The sequence below is a fragment of the Bos indicus x Bos taurus genome, chromosome 19 (genome assembly GCF_003369695.1).
Source record: "Bos indicus x Bos taurus breed Angus x Brahman F1 hybrid chromosome 19, Bos_hybrid_MaternalHap_v2.0, whole genome shotgun sequence".
Classification (NCBI taxonomy): domain Eukaryota; kingdom Metazoa; phylum Chordata; class Mammalia; order Artiodactyla; family Bovidae; genus Bos; species Bos indicus x Bos taurus.
The window spans coordinates 53,073,305-53,096,423 of NC_040094.1; the positions used below are offsets into that span (position 1 = coordinate 53,073,305).

General features: G+C 44.7%; 1 protein-coding gene across 2 annotated transcripts in view; it reads right to left on the reverse strand.

Moving 5' to 3' along the window:
• Positions 1-19,928, reverse strand: part of RPTOR (regulatory associated protein of MTOR complex 1) — a 323,749-nt gene extending 303,821 nt beyond the window's left edge. The window contains exon 1 of one of the 2 annotated variants that reach the window (XM_027518037.1): positions 18,529-19,928. In XM_027518037.1, coding sequence (XP_027373838.1) covers positions 18,529-18,690 — 162 coding nt within the window. In that variant the 5' untranslated portion in view covers positions 18,691-19,928. The remainder of the gene's footprint in view (positions 1-18,528) is intronic. The other variant, XM_027518038.1, reaches the window with a different exon arrangement.
• Between the last annotated feature and the right edge of the window lie 3,191 nt (positions 19,929-23,119).

Sequence of the window (23,119 nt, forward strand, 5' to 3'; positions counted from 1 at the left end):
CTGAGCTCAGCTGTGAGCCCCTCAGTCCTCCCACCTCACCAATCGGATCACATTTAATCCTTGTAACACACCACCACGAGGTAGGCAGCCTTAGACCCACTTTACAAAGCAAAACACTAAGATCTACACCAAGAACAGAGAGCTAGAAGAGGAACCAGCTTGGGCCAAGGTCACTCTGACACCAAAGTCCATTCTCTTAGATAAAACCTCCACTGCCTGTTCAATTTTTAGAAGTCCACCAAAATTTTCTGAGTCTCCATAACGTGGGACTTTAACCCAATGAGAAATCTCACCCAAGCCTGTCCTGCCAATGGGATGAGAAGCAAGGCAGAAGCCCAGCTCCACAGTTGTCACACTGGGGCCTGGACTCCTGGCTCAGCTCCTCAGCAGTTCAGGAATTCTACGGGGTTGCCTGCCCCCTCTAAGTGGCCTTGGCTCACTCAGGTAACAACAGATGCCTGCCAGGGGTGTTGTCAGGAATAAGTAAACTAGATCCATGTGGGAAAAAATGCTCAGAAACTGTAAAGCCATAAAGTGGGAGCAGCATAGCTTCTGCCCTCACTACCGCCCCTTCCTGGCCTCTTTCTGCCACCTTCTGTCTCTCCCTCTGTGGGCTCCTCTGCCTTCAAACATTTGTTTGCTGCTGCCCCTACTTCTCTCCTCCCAAACCCCTGCTCTGTGACCACTGCCTCACTCTACCCCCACCTCCTTGACAACTATTCACCAGAAGTTCAGCTTCCACAAAATTTTCTATTCAACCGAGTCATCACTCACAAAAGACACTAAGGGCTCTAGCTCTGTCATGCAACAAGTATTTATGAAGTCTGTGCTGCGTAACAGACCCTCCCTGGTACACACATTCATTAGCTTTCCTCCAGAAGCACGCTGTTGTCTGATTTCACCTTATGTTACTAACCTCTTGGTTCGAGATTTATAGTAACAACAAAAAATTTTTAAAAAACCAAAACCAATTAAATCTGAAGATATCACTGCAAATGCATGTTTAGCTTAACACAAGTAGAGATGTTACATACAGAAATGTTTACAGATGTGTGTATACACACAGGGGTCAGTATATGCACATGTATCTCTTTGCTCTGTGACCTGAGAGGACCTAAAGGTAGCGACACCCCAGCAGCCACGAACACACCCAGCACCCAGATCTTGGTCTCTAACCCCATCCTCCAATAACAGGAACCAGGGCTCCTTGGAAAAACACCTGAATTTAGAACCGAGGCAGGAAATGTACAAGATGAGCCTGGAGCATCCCGTGCTCCACAAAGTAAATTAGGTGCTTTAAAAAAAAAAGGTCCACCACGGTGGGACTTTGTCAAAGCAGTGCGGGAGCCACCTGAAAGACTTCACTGGCCAAAGATGGAGCAACAAAATACAGTAGTGGATTATAACCCAGAGGACAAAATAAATATCTATGAGTCCATACTGATATTAAGTAAATGATTGAACAGATTAATAAATGGGGAAGAATAGATAAGTCTCCCATACAGAAAAATTCCAGTTAATGTATGCCCTTAGGGAGGTGGAGCACAACTCTCCTCCCCTTTTAAGTGTGGGCTGGGCACACTAAATTCCTTCCAAAGAGAGCAGGATGAGGGTGGGGAGGGGATATCAAGTGGAGACACCTGACTAACAGGACATCAGCCCATATCAAAGTCATATCAACAGTAATGAGTCATGCTGAGTGCATGGACCTCTGATGTGATATGAGGCGAAAGGCACTTTCCCTCTGTGATCTTCCTCTCCAAAACCTATAACCCCAGTTTTATCATAAGAAAAACATCAAACAAATTCCCACAGAGGGACAGTCTACCAAATCCCTGACCAGTACTGCTATAAACTGTCAACGTCACCCAAAACTAGGAAAAGTCTGAGAGACCACCATGACATTCCGTCGTCACATTTCCTTGGACCCTAAGGAAATGTGATGAAATGTAATGTGGCATCGTGGGTGGGATCCTGGAGCAGAAAGAAGATAACAGGTAAAAACAGGAAATCCAAATAAATTACAGAAAGACTTTAGTTGATAATAATGTATCAATGTTGATTCATTAGTTATGACAAACAGAAACAGGTACAAAGTTCTAAGGGTAAAAGAAGAACCATGCAAGGAAACACCAAACTGAACAGAATTCACTGGGCACAGCTCATCACCAACACCCTTGGGCACAGGGACAAGGGGTGCAGTGGGGATGGATGAAGGCCAGACACCAAGGGGACCAGAGGCTGGGAACCACTGATGCACCGCTTTCAATATTTCCCATTGAAACATTCTTTAAGGAAAACTTTCTCCAAGTTCCACAGCCAGATACACACTCTTCCCCTCCTGAATGCTGGTAATGGCTCATTCCTCTCCCTCCTGTTAATACATCCAGCTGGAACCAGCAAGCCATTCTGTGGCCTCCTGTAACCAATCAATGGCCAAGTGTGATCAAGCCTTGTTCCAGGGAGAACTGGGGCTGCCTAGGTGTCTCACTGGCATCTCCCTAGCTCCAGTCATGGCCAGCTCCTCCCTGCTTCCACCTTCCCCTCCTCAGGAGGCTTCTGACCTATTTCCCCTCCCTTACACACACTTATACACCCACATATGTATATACACGTTCCCTGGTGGCTCCGTTGGTAAAGAGTCTGTCTGCAGTGCAGGAGACCTGGGTTCAATCCCTGGGTCAGGAAGATCTCCTGGAGAAGGAAATGACAGCCTACTCCAGTATTCTTGCCTGAAGAACAGCTGCCAGGAGGAGCTACCCGATGCCCGAGGTCAGGGGCGGCGGCCGAGAGGAGCAACCCCACGTCCACAGAGCAGTGGCTGCGCAGGCGCAGGAGGGCCAAGAGGAGCTACTCCACATTCAAGGTCAGGAGGGGTGGTGGTCAGGATACCCCTCGTCCAAGGTAATGAGCAGTGGCTGCAGTTTGCTGGAGCAGCCGTGAAGAGATACCCCACATACAAGGTAAGAGAAACCCAAGTAAGATGGCAGGTGTGGCGAGAGGGCATCAGAGGGCAGACAAACTGAAACCATACTCACAGAAAACTAGTCAATCTAATCAAGCTAGGACCACAGCCTTGTCTAACTCAATGAAACTAAGCCGTGCCCGTGGGGCCACCCAAGACAGGCGGGTCATGGTGGAGACGTCTGACAGAATGTGGTCCACTGGAGAAGGGAATGGCAAACCACTTCAGTATTCTTGCCTTGAGAACCCCATGAACAGTATGAAAAGGCAAAATGATAGGATACTGAAAGAGGAACTCCCCAGGTCGGTAGGTGCCCAATATGCTACTGGAGATCAGTGGAGAAATAACTCCAGAAAGAATGAATGGATGGAGCCAAAGCAAAAACAATACCCAGTTGTGGATGTGACTGGTGATAGAAGCAAGGTCTGATGCTGTAAAGAGCAATATTGCACAGGAACCTGGAATGTCAGGTCCACGAATCAAGGCAAATTGGAAGTGGTTAAACAGGAGATGGCAAGAGTGAACGTCGACATTCTAGGAATCAGCAAACTAAAATGGACTGGAATGGGTGATTTTAACTGAGATGACCATTATATCTACTACTGCGGGCAGGAATCCCTTAGAAGAAATGGAGTAGCCATCATGGTTGACAAAAGAGTCCAAAATGTAGTACTTGGATGTAATTTCAAAAATGACAGAATGACCTCTGTTCATTTCGAAGGCAAACCATTCAATATCACAGTAATCCAAGTCTATGCCCCAACCAGTAATGGTGAAGAAGCTGAATGGTTCTATGAAGACCTACAAGACCTTTTATAACTAACACCCAAAAAAGATGTCCTTTTCATTATAGGGGACTGGAATGCAAAAGTAGGAAGTCAAGAAACACCTGGAGTAACAGGCAAATTTGGCCTTGGAATACAAAATGAAGCAGGCCAAAGGCTAATAGAGTTTTGCCAAGAGAATGCACTGGTCATAGCAAACACCCTCTTCCAACAACACAAGAGAAGACTCTACACATGGACATCACCAGATGGTCAGCACCGAAATCAGACTGATTATATTCTTTGCAGCCAAAGATGGAGAAGCTCTATACAGTCAGCAAAAACAAGACTGGGAGCTGACTGTGGCTCAGATCATGAACTTCTTATTGCCAAATTCAGACTTAAATTGAAGAAAGTATGGAAAACCACTAGACCATTCAGGTATGACCTAAATCAAATCCCTTATGATTATACAGTGGAAGTGAGAAATAGATTTAAGGGACTAAATCTGATAGGTAGAGTGCCTGATGAACTATGGACAGAGGTTCGTAACATAGTACAGGAGACAGGGATCAAGACCATCCCCATTGAAAAGAAATGCAAAAAGCAAAATGGCTGTCTGGGGAGGCCTTACAAATAGCTGTGAAAAGAAGAGAAGCAAAAAGCAAAGGAGAAAAGCAAAGATATAAGCATCTGAATGCAGAGTTCCAAAGAGCAGCAAGAAGAGCTAATAAAGCCTTCCTCAGCGATAAATGCAAAGAAATAGAGGAAAACAACACAATGGGAAAGACTAGAGATCTCTTCAAGAAAATTAGACATACCAAGGGAACATTTCATGCAAAGATGGGCTCAATAAAGGAGAGAAATGGTATGGACCTAACAGAAGAAGAAGATATTAAAAAGAGGTGGCAAGAACACACAGAAGAACTGTACAAAAAAAGATCTTCATGACCAAGATAATCACGATGGTGTGATCACTCACCTAGAGCCAGACATCCTGGAATGTGAAGTCAAGTGGGCCTTAGAAAGCATCGCTACGAACAAAGCTAGTGGAGGTGATGGAATTCCCGTTGAGCTATTTCAAAGCCTGAAAGATGATGATCACTCACCTAGAGCCAGACATCCTGGAATGTGAAGTCAAGTGGGCCTTAGAAAGCATCGCTACGAACAAAGCTAGTGGAGGTGATGGAATTCCAGTTGAGCTATTTCAAAGCCTGAAAGATGATGCTGTGGAAGTGCTGCACTCAATATGCCAGCAAATTTGGAAAACTTAGCAGTGGCCACAGGACTGGAAAAGGTCAGTTTTCATTCCAATCCCAAAGAAAGGCAATGCCAAAGAATGCTCAAACTACCGCACAATTGCACTCATCTCACACGCTAGTAAAGTAATGCTCAAAATTCTCCAAGCCAGGCTTCAGCAATACATGAACCGTGAACTTCCAGTTGTTCAAGCTGGTTTTAGAAAAGGCAGAGGAACCAGAGATCAAATTGCCAACATCCACTGGATCATCAAAAAAGCAAGAGAGTTCCAGAAAAACATCTATTTCTGCTTCATTGACTATGCCAAAGCCTTTGACTGTGTGGATCACAATAAACTGTGGAAAATTCTGAAAGAGATGGGAACACCAGACCACCTGACCTGCCTCTTGAGAAACCTGTATGCAGGTCAGGAAGCAACAGTTAGAACTGGACATGGAACAACAAACTGGTTCCAAATAGGAAAAGGAGTACGTCAAGGCTGTATATTGTCACCCTGCATATTTAACTTCTATGCAGAGTACATCATGGGAAATGCTGGGCTGGAGGAAGCACAAGCTGGAATCAAGATTGCCAGGAGAAATATCAATAACCTCAGATATGCAGATGACACCACCCTTATGGCAGAAAGTAAAGAGGACCTAAAAAGCCTCTTGATGAAGGTGAAAGAGGAGAGTGAAAATGTTGGCTTAAAACTCAACATTCAGAAAACGAAGATCATGGCATCTGGTCCTATCACTTCATGGGAAGTAGATGGGGAAACAGTGGAAACAGTGTCAGACATTATTTTTCTGGGCTCCAAAATCACTGCAGATGGTGACTGCAGCCATGAAATTAAAAGACACTTATTCCTTGGAAGGAAAGTTATGGCCAACCTAGATAGCATATTGAAAAGCAGAGACATTACTTTGCCAACAAAGGTCCATCTAGTCAAGGCTATGGTTTTTCCAGTGGTCATGTATGGATGTGAGTGTTGGACTGTGAAGAAAGCTGAATGCCAAAGAAATGATGCTTTTGAATTGTGGTGTTGGAGAAGACTCTTGAGAGTCCCTTGGACTGCAAGGAGATCCAACCAGTCCATTCTAAAGGAGATCAGTCCTGGGTGTTCTTTGGAAGGAATGATGCTAAAGCTGAAACTCCAGTACTTTGGCCACCTCATGCGAAGAGTTGACTCATTGGAAAAAACTCTGATGCTGGGAGGGATTGGGGGCAGGAGGAGAAGGGGACGACAGAGGATGAGATGGCTGGATGGCATCACCGACTCAATGGACGTGAGTTTGAGTGAACTCTGGGAGATGGTGATGGACAGGGAGGCCTGGCGTGCTGCGATTCGTGGGGTCGCAAAGAGTCGGACACAACTGAGCGACTGAACTGAACTGATGTATATACACACACATATATACATATACACTCACATACCTACACAAGCATACACATAAACACACACAAACTCACTCCCCTCCTCCACTCTAACATTTCTAATATGCAATCCTGATCATGTCACCACCCTGCTTTAAAACTGTCCTTAATAGTCCTTAAGACAAAACCCAAATTCCCAAGGCCTTACAAAGCTTGTCAAGACCTGTCCTGCTCGTCTCTCCACTATCATGGGTCTCCCAGCACTTCTCTCTGCAGTCTTTGCTCCATTTACCTGTTCTCAGCAATTATTCAGTGAGCACCTGCCACCAATCAGTCTCTACATGAGAAGCTGGAGATACTGCACAAACAAGACACAGTCTCTGTCCTAATGACATGACCCATGTCAGAAGATGACAAAGCAGCTAGGGCTGCAGTGGGAGCTGGGGCATGGTCTTGGGGAGGATGGAGCAAAGCGATATCCAAAGACAGGCTCTCTCCCCTCCCCACCTCGACACACCTCTGCCCTCCCTCCTGCCCTCTCCCTTCTTTCCTTTCTCCTCTCTTTCAGGTACTGCGGGCCTTCCAGGAGGCGTTCTCCCCACTCTGCAGGCAGCCACCACCACCCCAACCCCTCTTCCCCACTAAACTGGTAAACTCCCTAAAAGCAGGAGCTATTCACCAATGAATCACCAACACCTAGCACTGTATCCGGCACATGCTGCTGCTGCTGCTGCTAAGTCGCTTCAGCCGTGTCCAACTCTTAGCAACCCCATGGACTGCAGCCTACCAGGCTCCTCCATCCATGGGATTTTCCAGGCAAGAGTACTGGAGTGGGGTGCCACTGTCTTCTCCAATCCGGCACATAGAGGCCCTTAATAAATATTTGCTGAATCACTGAATTATTTAAACCAGTTTTGGAGACTTTACCACGCTTGCCCCTCCCTGCATCCTCATGACCTGACCTGCACACACGTCCCCCGCCTGCATCAGGGACCCCCTACTGCACACAAAGCAGGGCTCAGCCCACCCAGTACCGTGGACATACAGACACCACCTAAATGTCTAGCAAGCAGGAGTCCTTAAATCACTACTTTGTTACTCAAGTGCGGATACATAATTACTGTGTTTTTACTTAACATTGTAAAAGGATGCCTTTTTCTCTAATAAGATAAAATTCCTCAAGGGGCCACACCCACCTCTTCTGTCTCCTCAGATCCCACACTACCCCAGGCTCAGTGCCATGTATGTAAATGGTACAAAGCGCTCGTAAGAACAATATTTCCCCACAAAACACTGAGAAGCCCTGTAGGTTGCTTTTGGATAGCACACACTGGTAGTTGGGATTTGTGCATTTCTGTATATACAGTTTGCCTCCAACAATACTGTAAGTGAATATTAACCTCTCCGTTAATAAGTGTGCTTCCCCAAGTGCCATGGGTTAGCAAACTCCCCTCTGTGCATTCCAGCCAACAAATGACTCAGGAAGGATGAAGGAGCCAGGTTCTCACCGCTCGGAAGGAAGTAACAAGCCTGTTAAGAGGGACAGAGGAGACGGGGTCCAGTGATAATCACCTCTGTACATCACAGTATGATGCCAGCGGTAAGAAAGCAATAAATCCAGACAGACATGGATGCCTCCACCAGCATCTCTGCTGAGGTGGCCCACAAACAATGGCACATCAGTAGCCATGCCAGACCTGGTGCCAGGTATCACATCTGAATTCTGTTTTCCACCAAAAGGAACTGAGGATCATTGGAGAAAAGGCTAATTCCAGGGCTGAGGCAGGGAAAATACACGATGACCCTGGAACATCTCATTGTGCCAAAAAGCTAAGGAATGTTCAAGCCTGGTACATCCAAGGCCACGGATGACAATGTGAAGAGGCCTTGCTAGGCAAGAAAATAAGCAATGACAGGGATGGGCCAAGTGAACAACATTAATAAGGTTGGGACCAAGCAACAAGGTGTGCTTTCTGATACAACGCTCGGGAAAAAGCACGACTTCAGCAGCATCCTCACACAAAATGTGTAACATGAATCTGAGTACTGGGAAACATCAGGACATTCCACAATGGAATAGGAAACCTGAGAATGTTCCACAAAATATCTGCCTGTATTCTTTTAAAATGTCAAGGTCACCAAAGTCAGAGACAGAAAGTAGGATGGTGGTTACCAGGTGCTGGGGGAGGAGGAGGGAGACTTAGTGTTTAATGGGGACAGAGCTTCAGTTTGGGCAGATGAGAAAGGTCTGGAGATGGACGCTGGTGATGGCTGAACAATGTAGTTAATAACTATAGCCTTAAAAATGGTTTAAATTATGAACTTCATATTATATATATTTTATGACAATAAAAAAATAAAATATTTTTTTTTTAATTTTTTAAAAAAGGTCAAGGAACTCTAAGAAAGCCTAAGAAACTCCTTTAGATTAAAGGAGGCTTTCTGCTTTATTGACTATACCAAAGCCTTTGACTGTGTGGATCACAATAAACTATGGAAAATTCTGAAAGAGATGGGAATACCAGACCACCTGACATGCCTCTTGAGAAACCTGTATGCAGGTCAGGAAGCAACAGTTAGAACTGGACATGGAACAACAGACTGGTTCCACATAGGAAAAGGAATACGTCAAGGCTGTATATTGTCACCCTGCTTATTTAACTTATGTGCAGAGTACATCATGAGAAACGCTGGGCTGGATGAAGCACAAGCTGGAATCAAGATTACCGGGAGAAACATCAATAACCTCAGATATGCAGATGACACCACCCTTATGGCACACTTCATGGGAAAGAGATGGGGAAACAGTGGAAACAGTGTCAGACTTTATTTTGGGGGGCTCCAAAATCACTGCAGATGGTGACTGCAGCCATGAAATTAAAAGACGCTTACTCCTTGGAAGAAAAGTTATGACCAACCTAGATACCATATTCAAAAGCAGAGACGTTACTTTGCCAACAAAGGTCCGTCTAGTCAAGGCTATGGTTTTTCCAGTGGTCATGTATGGATGTGAGAGTTGGACTGTGAAGAAAGCTGAATGCCAAAGAATTGATGCTTTTGAACTGTGGTGTTGGAGAAGACTCTTGAGAGTCCCTTGGACTGCAAGGAGATCCAACCAGTCCATTCTAAAGATCAGCCCTGGGTGTTCTTTGGAAGGAATGATGCTAAAGCTGAAACTCCAGTACTTTGGCCACCTCATGCGAAGAGTTGACTGATTGGAAAAGACTCTGATGCTGGGAGGGATTGGGGGCAGGAGGAGAAGGGGACGACAGAGGGTGAGATGGCTGGATGGCATCACTGACTCAATGGACATGAGTCTGAGTGAACTCCGGGAGTTGGTGATGGACAGGGAGGCCTGGCATGCTGCGGTCCATGGGGTTGCAAAGAGTCAGACACGACTGAGCGACTGAACTGAACTGAACTGAAGAAGAACTAAAGAGCCTCTTGATGAAAGTGAAAGAGGAGAGTGAAAAAGTTGGCTTAAAGCTCAACATTCAGAAAACTAAGATCATGGCATCCGGTTCCATCACTTCATGGGAAATAGATGGGGAAACAATGGAAATAGTGGCTGACTTCATTTTTCTGGGCTCCAAAATCACTGCAGATGGTGATGGCAGCCATGAAATTAAAAGACGCTTACTCCTTGGAAGGAAAGTTATGACCAACATAGACAGCATATTAAAAAGCAGAGACATTACTTTGTTAACAAAGGTCCGTCTGAGCGACTGAGCTGAAACAGACGAGACTTCTTAGGCAGTGCATGAACCTGGATGCGGGAGGGCAGAATGGCTGATAAAGGAGCAAACCAGCCACAGCATTTCAACGTGAACTGGATTAGTAATAGCAGTATATCAAGGACAAATGTTCTGAGTTTTACAACTGTTCTATGTTTACGTAAGATGATGTCCTTTGTTCTTAGGAGACACACACAGTAAGGCATAAAAGAGCACTGTCTCCAAGTAAGTCATGTCCAACCCCCTGCAAGCCCATGGACTGCAGCACGCCAGGCTTCCCTGTCTTTCACCATCTCCCAGAGTTTGCTCAAACTCATGTCCACTGAATCGGTAATGCCATCCAACCATCTCATCCTCTGTCGTCCCCTTCTCCTCCTATCTTCTATCTTTCCCAACTTACTCTTTAATAATTTGGGGGAAAGAATTACATATTCTCATTTATAAGTAGAGAAGAGTAAATGAGGCAAGATGTAAAAACTGGTGAATCTGGGTAAGGTACACTGGAATTCATTACACTATTCTTGTGATTTTTCTGTGTGAAATTATATATAAAAAAAAAAAAAGCTAGTCGCAATAATCCACCTGGAAAGCACACCTGTCGCTGGCTGTCTCTCCTCACCTGTCTCCCCTTCTGTTTTAAAGGCACAACCTTCTCTGCAGAGTTGAATGTACTGGGCAAGTTTAAGGTTCAAGAACATGATTAAAGCATTAACATATCATGCCATATATTTACTGGAATGGCCTTTTCTATGCATTTAACTAGACTTACAAAAAGAAAATAGTATCCACCTTGAGCTCTACGAAAACAAGCATGGTGGATGCTCAAAGCACTTTAATGGCTTCTGAACAAAAAGAAGAGAGAGTCAGACACCTGGAGGACACCCTCTATATATAAGCCACATGGATTTTGTTAGAACTCTAGCTTTAGAACTCCACAAGGTGATAATGAGGCAGAAACATCCTCATCCGTTTCAGGAAACTTCCACAGCACAGCATGTTGTTCAAAATGGAAAATGGCACATTTTTTAAAGCAGGTGAAAAAATATCTATGTAGATGTCCCTTTGGAGCTCCTGAGTCTCACATGACAAATGCCGATAGAAAGCTTATACACTTCAAATGCAAAGTGAGAGAGTGACTGACAAAGCAGCAGGGCCCGCCCTGTCCTCCACCCCTTCCTCCCCCAGCCCCGGTGGCTCTCACCTGGATTACCCTGCTCCCCTCCCCAGCTGGTGATCCCACCTTCACCGTAACCCCTCTCCAAACCCTCCACTCCACCCACAGTCAAAAAGACCTTTCAAAACACAAATCTATGTCCGACATTCCCTTGCTTAAATCCTTAAGCAGCTCCTATCACCAAATAGGTCAACAGTGAGTTTAATGCTGGGTCAACCTAACTGATTTATAGGTTTCAAAAGTGCAGTTCAATGCAAATGATTTACTTATTTAAATACACTCAAGGAGGCCATGGCCTCCTCCCCTGTAAATACACCCAACACGTATTATAATCTGGTATTGACATCTGTCTGTCCCACCAGACACCAAGGTATGGTACAGCACACTGAGTGAGTAGTAAACCTCCACTGAGCTGGAGTGAAGGTTTCTACCCTCTACCACCTACCTCCCCTCACCCCCTGGATCCATTCTCCTCCCCTCACAGAATGAAGCCATCCTGGGTGGGTGGCAGTGTGTCTCCCTGCAGGACACGATCTAGAAGTCTGGGGCAACAGGAGGCCCTAACCCTGCCCAAAGGACTAGACGTAAGACAGACGCCTTCACAGTCGCAAAGGCCCTCCACAAGCTCAGAGGATGGAAAGAGGGTCCCAGACCCCTTTCAAGTCTGTCACCTGATTTCTGGTCAAGCTTGCTATTTTTGGCCAACCATCTAATACCTCACACCTTCTTCCTAGTTTAAGTTTGATGCCCACTTTAACTAAACTAAGAAGTCTCAAACATTTGATAACAGGACATCTAACTACTCTTAAAGAGCTTTTTATATGAGTAACACTTATCAGTATTTTCAATCTTAGAGGCTAAAACCAAAAAAAAAAAGAATAATACATTTCCTTGTTAATTTATTTAAAAATTATACTTATTACATTTTCAATAAATATTTATATGAAAAATAACTATATTTTCAAAAAATTGTTAGACAAGTGACATTGTTTTCTGAACATCTCTTTAATGTCAGCCTTAATAGAAAACAGCTGACCTCTCACATGCTACACTCAATCCGTTGTGATATGTTGTTCTACATATGTGAGAAAAATATGGACTAAAAAAGAAATATAGTTGGAAAGGACAGGAGTATCAGAATAGCCAATAATTGGACATATTCTTCTTTGATATTATGTCAAAACTCAGTATTTGGTAGTTTCTTAAAGGTCTACTGCAATCTATCTGAACAGAATAGAAAATGTAATCTATCCAAAACCACAGCCATGACTTTTTACACTCTATTATGTTAAAATCCATTGGCCCAACTTTGGATCTTTTACCCATGGATGATTTTATAATATCATGAATCAGTCACTTGAAAATATTGGTTCACTGAATTATGCAGATGTTCCAAGTGTGAAACACATTTCATTCTACAATATAAAAGCAAACTGTATTCATTAACACCCCCATCACCTCATCAGAAACATCTTCACATACTGGGAAGCTGGGCACCGCACAGTGGCCAATACAGGTGTTCTGCAACTCTCATTCTCACTTGAGAGCTTAAATCTTACCACTGGCAACAAATAAAGTGAAGCTAACTCAATTTATCTTTGAGAAACTATCTGCCAGAACCCAAGCCTGACCGGCCTGCCAGCCTCCTCCAGGTACAGCTTGCGTTCCGGGAAGGGCTGCGGCTGGCGGCCCCAGCAACCACAGATGCTCTTCCTCCAACAACCACACCTAGGATCAAAGAGGTGTGTGCTAAAGAGCCAAGACTTAAGAAAACTAATCATTTTAATGCCTTATGAAGGGCATTCTGAAGTGAAACTGGAAGCTTTTTTTACTGTGAGTGCACGGTGATGAAGAAAACAATAACCACCAGCCCAGTCTGACACCACCGTCTGGATTCGCACTCGGGCACCAGCAGTTTCACCCACCATCACCTCTGCACCATCAATGCCCCTGTCAACATGAGGAAAAGACCAATAGGCCAACAATGATGAGTGGTGCTTCAGGAACCCAGGCGAGCGCACCGTGAGAACAGCTGGGCTGTGTCATCAGCATCGCCATCCGTTACTGCTCTGGGGCTAGTGCACGGTCTGCATCCCCGCACCACCAGCCCCTCATCTTCCCCACGTTTTTGTTTCAGACTCCCTGGTCTCTGAACAGGAGGCTTCCAGTGGAGTGGAGGCACTGTGATACACTTTTGGTTGTTTCTTTTTACCTGGGCTTTGTTTCTCAGATTTCGCTTCTTCTGTTGGAGCCCTGAAATGATGTCCCTGCAGGCCAGCCTATTAATCAAGCCTCAGTTTCCTCATCAATCACATGGAGGTAACAATCCCTGCTATTGAGTCTTAAAAGACATAATCTGTGTGGAAGTCCTTTGTGAGTGATTCATTTTTTCACCAGTACTTTTTAAAAATAACTTTATTTTTTATTTATTCATTTACTTTGGCTGTTTTGGGCCTTCGTTGCTGCTTGGGCTTTTCTCTAGTTATGGAGCGCAGGTGGCTACTGTCTAGTTGCAGTGGGTGGGTTTCTCACTGCAGTGGCCTCTCGTTTTGGAGCACGGGCTCTACGGCACGTGGACCCAGTAGCTCCCACTTGTGTGCTCCAGAGCCCAGGCTCCATAGTTGTGGGGCTCGGGCTTGTGGCTCCATGGCATGTGGGATCTTTCCAGATCAGGAATCGAACCCGAATCTCCTGCATTGGCAGGCAGATTCTTCACCACTGAGCCACTAGGGAAGGCCCTCATCAGTACATTTTTACTGAAACGCTACTGTGTACCAAGCACCATCCTTTATGACAGTGGAGACAAGGTCTTTGCTTTATGATAAAAAGATAATTTCTGGGGATGGAGTATGAAGAAAAATATCAGAGACATAAAGAGAGATCCTGAGCCATTGGGGAGCTGCTTAAGATGGGGTGATCAGGGAAGGTCTCTGAGAAAGTGACCTAGACGCTGGCTACAAACCACAAGAAAGAGCCGACTGTGCAAAGGTGAGATGGAAGAGCATTCCAGGCCTTTCCATTCAAGAAGCAGAAAAGGCAGGCGGGACCAGATTATGAAGCTTTGTGAACCAGGGTGGCTTCTCTGTTCTACTCCAAGTACTAGGAAGCCAGGGAGAGGCCTAGTAAGGAAGTGACAGGATCTGATTTATACTTTAACAAGATCCCTCCGACCACTATGTGAAGAATAAGTTGTCAAAGTTCCCTGGTGGTCCAGTGGTTAAGAATCCACCTGCCAATGCAGGGGACATCAGTTCCATTCCTGGTCCAGAAGATTCCACGTGCTGCATCGCAATACTGAAGCCTGAATGCCTAGAGCCTGTGTGCCCCAACAAGAGAAGACATCACAATGAGAAGCCTGTGCACCGCAACAAAGAGTAGCCCCTGCTCATCACAGCCAGCCCTGCACACAGCAAAGAAGATCCAGTGCAACCAAAAATAAATGAAAAAAAAAATTTTAAGAGTAAATTGTAGGGCAAGAGAAGACACAAGGAGACCAGTCAGGACATGATTCTAGCTGTCCAGATGAAACATGGTAATTGCCTGGACTGGGCTCACAGCAGTGGAGACAAAATGAGGTAGTCCAGTACAGAATACACTCTGGAGGCAAAGCTGACAGGTCCTACTGATGAAACGGATTGTACAAAGAGGAGAGGAAGAGGAAATAATTACGAATCTAATTACGAATAAATTCCAGATGTACAGGTTGAAACAGCTGAGTGGGTGGTGAAGGCAGTCTGTTGTGATGGAGAAAACCAAGGCAAAGCAGGCAGCCAGGTACCTGAGACAGGAGTCAAGGCATGTAGACGGCACGTAAAACCATGAGACTAGATGAGGTCAGCTAGCAAGGGGCATACAGAATAAAGAGATCTCCAAGGTCAAGTTCCCAGGTACTACACACTCTGCTGTCAACCACAAAGGAGTCTGAGGAGGACCAATTAGTGACCTCAGAGGAAAACCTGGAGTTTCAGGAAGACATAGATGCAAGTGAGGGAAAAGCTTTATGAAGGAGGGAGTGGTCCACCCTGGAATGCTGCCAAGAAGTTGAAAAGATAGAGACAGAGAAGTGACATTTAGGTTTAGCAACAAATAATCACCATGTAGAAGGACAGCCTGAGTGGCATGAAGGGAGTCTAAATGGAATAGATTGAGAGGATTCAAAGTGAGGAAACAGGGAGTAAGAAAGAGTTGTAAAGTATTACTACGTAGCCTTGCTCCAAAGACAACCTAAATATTTGACTGTCCACATAACAGTTTAATGTAATCTACTCAGCTTCCTCCATGGTTTATTCAAGTTTGGCTACAAAGCAAGGTGACTAAGTCTAAAGACTGGTTTGGGAAATGGTTTCATCATTTTATAGCTATATCTCTTGCACACTTGCAGGTACAGTGTGTCTGCTGATGGTTTTCTTTCAGAGCAGTAGCTCTCATGTTCCTGGACTCCATGCCACACATGCAAGGTAAAGATTCATCTGAGACCAATTATATCCACATGCCCACTTTCTAGAAAATGAACTCTGTGATAACGATGAAGTATCACAGTAAAACCCAAATGGGGGAGTTCTACACAAATCTGTTTTAGCCATAGGTCCGTGAATGATTCATTTTTGAACTGTAATTCATATGTCTAGTTATTTGAAAATCACAAATCAAAAATGCCATCGATGCATATACACATTTACTACACAAAGAAGTAACTAAAAAACCAACTTGATAATTTGATAATAACAGTACTGAACTAACAGTAACTTAGTAATTAAAATGCAACAATAGTGGCATCTGAAAACCAGAAATGATTTAACACCAAGATTGCAGGAATTCCAAATAAGAGTGTACTGTAATTCTGTGAGGATGCCAAATACTGAGCGGCAGAAAACTTGGAGTTGTTACTCAACTTTGGTAAAGTTGTCCATTTTAGGAACACTTAACAACTCCACTAAATAGGACACCAGCAAGAAACTGCTTATACATATACAGTAAAAGTATGTGGACTTGCCTGCGGATCACAGGAAAAAGCAATGATTGAGTCTGCATTTAGGGCAATCGATGGTGCACCAGAAGTGGTCTACATTGGTCCGCATATAGGACAACTGGACCCACACCTGCTGCTTTTTGACAACGCTGCACCATCAGACTGCTGGAGACCACCCCAGCACAGGGAAACAGTCTGGCCTGGATGCCCATGTGCTCAACAGTCCTAGAATCTTGAAATCACATATAGGTACCCCTTGGCCAGAGCCAGCCCCACAGATACACTGCTTCATGGTTTATAATATTTCAAGTCGTTCCAATATTTTAAAATTGGAAAACCTTACATTAAAAAAAAAGTTTTCTGGCTTCTCAAAGAAAAGAAAGAGAAAGGGAGACCTGGCCAGGCTCAGCTGCCCCTTGAGCTGCACCCTGTGCTCTTCGGAGCCCCACTGATCCCACCCTCCAGAAAGTCAGAAACGAGTCAAACCTCAGCTGCAATTTGTCTCTGAATCTGCACCATTATTCTCCTTCTACCTGGCTTTTTTATACTACCTCTCAACTCTCAGCATCATTTGGATTTGCACCCTTCGTCCCAGTAGAATGTACTGAAAAAGCCCCCTGAGGGTCTAACCAGGGAAAAGAGACTACAAGGATGGCCAGATGCCAAGTTCTCAGAAACAACTAAAAAGGTTAGCTGCTGATATTTTTTCTTTATTAAACAACTTGCAAAGGCTGGATACTTTCTCAGCTAGCTCTAAGTCACAATCTCAGTAACTACTCAGACTCCCAAAACTTTTCTTCCTCTTAATAACCTATGAGTAGCTTATCAGGGAATGTTGATCATTCACAAGTTGTTTTAAATAAAAGGTCAAAAATGAATCCATTAATCAGTTTTGAACAGTTTAAGTATGTTTTAAACCTGTTTAACAGTTTAGGAAAACTACATTTCAAAAGAAAAAAAAAAGCCCTTCAATTAGAATGAAAAAAGATTTCAGTTACTTTTTAGAATAAATCTTTTCATATATGGACAGCAACCACAAAAGCTTTAAACCACGTAATTAGTACTAAAGCGGAATAAGACAGACTTTATACAATCTTTTCCAATGACCATCTCTGTTACTCCCTAAACTACTTTTGGATGAAACAGATTTTCCTGACCTTTTGGGCATGCTCAGTAGCTCAGTCCTGTCTGACTGCAATCTCATGGGCTGTAGCCCACCAGGCTCCTCTGTCCACGGGATTTTCCAGGCAAGAATAATGGAGTGTCACTTCCTTCTCCAAACCTTTTGAAGGTACGCCAAATAACAACTGAAGCACTAGTTACTAGTGACTGAATAACTAAAATTACCATAAGGGTAATTGTATCTATGTTCAACATCATATACTGAAAACAACCATCTTATATAAGCATATCCATCAGCCCAGAGCAAGCACACTACATGATAATACCAACTACCCTTCTTAGGCTAAGAAGTTCAAATAAATAAAGACAGTCTTGAAGCAGAAAACAAAACACAAAAAGACAAATTATAAATATGTATGGGTGACAGAGTCCCACCCTTTTGCTCTGGAGACCAGGAAATAGATGGTGGTTGAACAAAATTGACTTTCTTTCCTAGCAGCCTGGGTCACTATCCACATTCCAACACCATAAGGAACCACTACTAGACCCAAGTTCCAACTCCTCATACTCTACTATTAGAGAAATTCTGCCTCCAAGTAACAGTAACAGGACATGACATAAAAGGAGCAAAGCCTAGATTCAAGACAAATTGCTTAGAAGGCTTTGGTAAAGTTCATTGTAACTTTAAAACAACTTTGCATTAATTTGTTACTAGCTGAACATTTGCCAGTAATCTTGTTTCCTAGCATACTATATTAGACTTCTGCATTCTACCTAGCTTGGACCAAAAAAAAAAGTAATCTAGCTACTAAAAGTAGACCTACCACGTGGGGACAAATATTACATCCCAAGTTGTCTTTCCTCTAAGTGTTAACAGTACTAAGTATATCCAAAAAAGCATGCAAATACTTGCAACGCTGTATTTTCTAACTTGTGTAACTTTCATTGTCTGAATTAGAACTTCCTTTGAATCTAATTAACACTATCCAGTGAATAACTACTAACCAAAACAGCCTTTTCCATTTACAACCAAAACTGGAGTCTGAAATGATTTGTGCTTTTTAGTTGACCGGCAACATGTGTCTGGGAAAAAATATCGCCGCTCTATCAAGGACATACTTCTGGCTCTGAACTTTCTTGAAAAAACTACCCAGGTCCAAGGGGCGCAGGCGCTATCCACTTACCCGATCCTTCATCCTCCAGCTCTGAGCTAGGGATTTGGAGCCTTCGATTTTCTCACAGTGCCTCTTTTTCATAAAAGCCAAAGGCAGGTTCCAGTCTGTAAGGTCAGCTTCATCTTCCTCCCCGAGTCCCAAGAGAGGCGACTGCAGCATCTCGGACTCCATGAGCGGGGGAGGGGGTGGGGGAGTCCTGGGCAGCAAACGCTCGAGAACCTCCAGCCTTGAAAACTAGTGTGTACCAGAATGGGTGAAATAAGAAACAGAAAAGGGGGAAGAAGAAAAAGAAATGGGTGGAGAGAGTGTGGAGACCCTCACTCAGGCAAAGTCTGAGATTCTTCTAACTCTGCGCGGGAAGTCGGAGGGGGTGGCAAGAAGGGTGGGAAATGAGGGAACCAAGAGGCTCCGCACAGACACACACACGCCCCCAGTTCCCAAGCCACCGGCTGCTTCTGAGGGCGTCAGTTCCCAGAGGGGCTGCGAGCGGAGCTGTCAAAGGCGTGCGAGACTCCAGGCCTCACGATGACCCTGCTCTCGGCCTCCAACGTCTCAGCCGATCCGAGGACAGGCAGGCCGCCAGCTCTTGGTGCCGATTCGCCGACTGGGCTGAGGTCTTCGGCCGAGGGGATGAGGTTCAGAGCGCCTGAGGTCTCCTGCAGCCACTCTCAGCCCTGCGGGTCGCGCACTTGCCGGAGCTGCTGCAACCAGAGCCAGGACCGGCCCATCGTGCTCGCCCGCAGCCGGCTCCTCAGCCCTGGGTCCGCGCGGCCTGGCCGGTTCTGGCCTCCAGCCCTATGGCTCTCGCCCGTCTGAGAACGAGTCTTGAGAGACAGGCTACACAGAGCTGCGGAAAAGACGGGTAATGTGGGCTTATTGGGTTTGGGGAGTTTTGCCCTCTGGTTTCAAGCTACAGTGAAACTCCGCTCATCAGCACATCAAGGAGGACGCCATATTGCCAAGACCCAGCATGCAGCGCGATCTACGGCGTGGGTAACAAGCCAAACTTCTTCAGAGCGTTCCGGCCGCGCTTCCCAAGAGGCAACGAGAGAAGTCTCCGCCCCCCTGTTACCATCGTTACCACAATTCAGCTTGCTAGTTTATAGCTTTTCGTTCAATAGATGCGTCACATCAAAGTCAGTCCTATAAATGAAACTGTGTTAATTTAATTAATTTTGAAAAAATCTTTATTATTACGAGTAGACCTACATCCTTCTGAAATTAAAGGAATCGACCCCTTGTTTTTTCCAGATTTTGAAAAAGTAAAATTCTTCCGAAAGAATCATTGATAATATTACAAAGGAATATAGTATCGGACGCGCGGTTGGGAGGAGATGTACTATCCTCCACAGTATCAATCAGATTCTTTTTCTTTTTAAGGAACACTGAGCGAAAAAATTAATTTTGACAATTGTAATTTTTTGTTTAATCCATTTATTTTCTGAGCGGTTTATTCTTGTTTGAATGTAGCTTTACTTAAAAACAACTAAAAGCTATAGATCTCTACGCGTGGATCGCCTCCTGCACTACTTTATTGCTCTATTCCGTAAACATTCCGTGTTTACAGTGTGTGAGAGTGTGTCCATGCAAAGGGAATATAAACCCCAAGCAGCATGCAATGCCTGTCTTCAATAAACATAGTGCCTAGTGAGACACACATGTAACCATTAGATAAAGTATGGCGGGGGGGGGGGGGGGGGGCGGCGCGGCGGCGGTGCAGGAAGATTGGCAGGTAGGCTGGTCTTCCCCTCTGCATTTAGGCTTTGAGGTAAGGCCCACGTGTATCTGCGTCTCAACTGTATCACTTTCCATGCCTGTGACAACCTTGGTCCATTCCTTAACTAGTTCAGCCTCACTTTCTTCAACTATAATCTGGGTTAATATAATACCCACCTTGAAGGGTAAAATTAACCTGTGTAGGAGTCTGGTATATGGTGAGTGTCCAATACAATGCCAGCAATGATGGGTGTATACTAGAGGGAAATCCAGCAGCCCTGTGTGCTTTGTTAATCTAAAAGAATCAGGCTCTCAAAGAGACCCTCTTTCTCAGTATGGTTTCCTAGGGCTTTGACACGATGTCAAAGTCCATATCAAAATCCCGAGGGCAGTATTTCCCTGGCGGTCCAGTGGTTAAGATTTTGTCTTCCAATGGAGGGGGTGCAAGTTCAATCCATGGTTAGGGAGCTAAGAGTCACATGCCAAATGGCCAAAATACCAGAACATAAACAACAGAAACAATATTGTAACAAATTCAATAAAGACTTTAAAAATGGTCCACATAAAATAATAATAATAATAATTTTTTAAAGATAACTGATTTAACCAAAATCCAAACAGCATTTGTGTTCCTTTCAACATCTGAGTAAATAGTGCAATCCAAAATCATTCTCACCTAGCACATAGCAGGCATTTAATTAAAATTCTTGGATTAAAACATTACCATTCTAAACATTTGTTCAGTTATTACATCCTCATGAGCCCCATTCTCCCATGAAAACTCAAGGCAAATTCACCAGACACAATATCTTCCTTTTTCCTTGCTCTCAATGTTGGCAAAATGTCCCCCACTGTCATCAGCAGAGGCTTCAGGACTGCAGGGTCCTGAGAAGATCCCGCTCTCACCTAAGGGCAGTGTAACTCCAGCTCTGCCTGTCACCTGCAGCATACAACAGTGAAGGCCAAGGTCCCCAGGCACTCTTTCAGGAAGTCTCAGCTACAGGAGAGTGGCAGCATTAAGCCCATTCATTCCCAACTAGCCCTGTGACATGGGCATCAGTGAAAGTCACTCAGTCATGTCCGACTCTTTGCGACCCCATGGACTACAGTCCATGGAATTCTCCAGGCCAGAATATTGGAGTGGGTAGCCTTTCCATTTCTCCAGGGGATCTTCCCAACCCAGGCATTGAACCCAGGTCTCCTGCATTGCAGGCTGACTCTTTACAAGCTGAGCCACAAGGGAAGCCCAAGAATACTCTAAGTGGGTAGCTTATCCCTTCTCCAGCGGATCTTCCGGACTCAGGAATCGACTGGGGTCTCCTGCATTACAGGCACATTCTTTACCAACTGAGCTATCAGGGAAGCCTGTGACATGGGAAAGCCACTTAATGTGCGTGGGAATTTCCTGACCTATGAAGTATGTCACCTGGGGAAATCCACGCAGCTTGTCTGACATTCTAAGTGAAGGTAGTAGTGGAGCCGGTGGAACCCAAACGTGGCAGGTTGTCAGAATTACCTGGGAAATGATTTTAAAATTAATTTGCCTGAGTCCCAGCTCAGACATACTGAATCATGGGGAAAGGGAGGACAGAGATTCAGAATCTCTATTTTTTAATCAGATAACCCTGACAATAATTTAAAATCAGTCAGATTTTAAAATCAGCCAGTGTCCAGGGGACACTGGACAATATTCTCGCTAAGGATATCAGGCAATAGTCTCCTCCAGTGATTCCATTCCAGCCTAGTGGTGGACCCTCAATAACTGTTTGTACTGAATTGGGGTGGGTTGCCATGCCCTCCTCCAGGGATCTTCCACAGGATCCCGTTTCTTACGTCTCCTGCATTGGCGGGCGGGTTCTTTACCACTAGTGCCACCTGGGAAGCCCCAAATAAATGAAACAATTATCCAATCTTTCATCTATTACATCAGAACAAGACTCACCCTCTCCCCTGAACTACATTACGAAACACCCTCTAGTGTTTTACAAATGTGACCCCAGAACCTAGAGACATTTGGGGTCCATGTACTGGACTGAGGATTTGATACATACATTCTGTCCCCAACCCACCACCAATTCCTAAAGAATTTCCAGTCTCTGCCCTCCTCTGTCCACAGTCTTCACATCTGAGACAAGAAAACTTTTATTTTTTGGCCTCACAGCTGGCAGGATTTTAGTTCCTCCACGAGGGATCGAACTCACATCCCTTGCTTTGGAAACACAGAGTCTTAATCACTGGACCACCAGGGAAATCCCAGGCAAGAGAAACTTAAAGGTGAACCTCCAAGGACACTTCAGCATCAAAATTCTGTTATTCATGTAAAAACCAGAAAGGGGCTGGTGAAAGCCCAACTCCCAACCTGAAGGTTCAAGAAGGGGCTTGAATCATTTCACATTTAAAAGAAACCTCTTCCCAGTGTTGTCATGAGAGACTCTATTCGAGTCCCAGATAAGCATTTGGAAGCTTGACTCCAGGTTTCTGGAAGGCAGGGAACGCCGATGACTAATGACAGGCTGGAAATTCAAGGGCTAACGTTTCTCACCTGGGTGATCTCATTACCGCGGCGTGTGATCCGCAGCCGCTTGGGCCTGCAGTTTGGGTTCCCAATGTCTCCAATTCCTCACAAGCAAGGACATCTCCTGCTTGCCACAAAGCCTCTAAATAAGATACTTTAATCATGAAAACAAGTTCTACAAATCTCAAAAAATGTGTGAAACCTGATTTGATTCGAGCTGTGGAAGGGGAGAGGGTGTTGATGATATCCCGCTGGGAGTGAACATCAAGCTGCAATGTGGAACTGGGAGAGAGAAAGGGCTTTTAGGACCAGCTCTGATGTGAAACATAGCAACTAAACCACCACCACCACCACTGATGTGAAACAAAC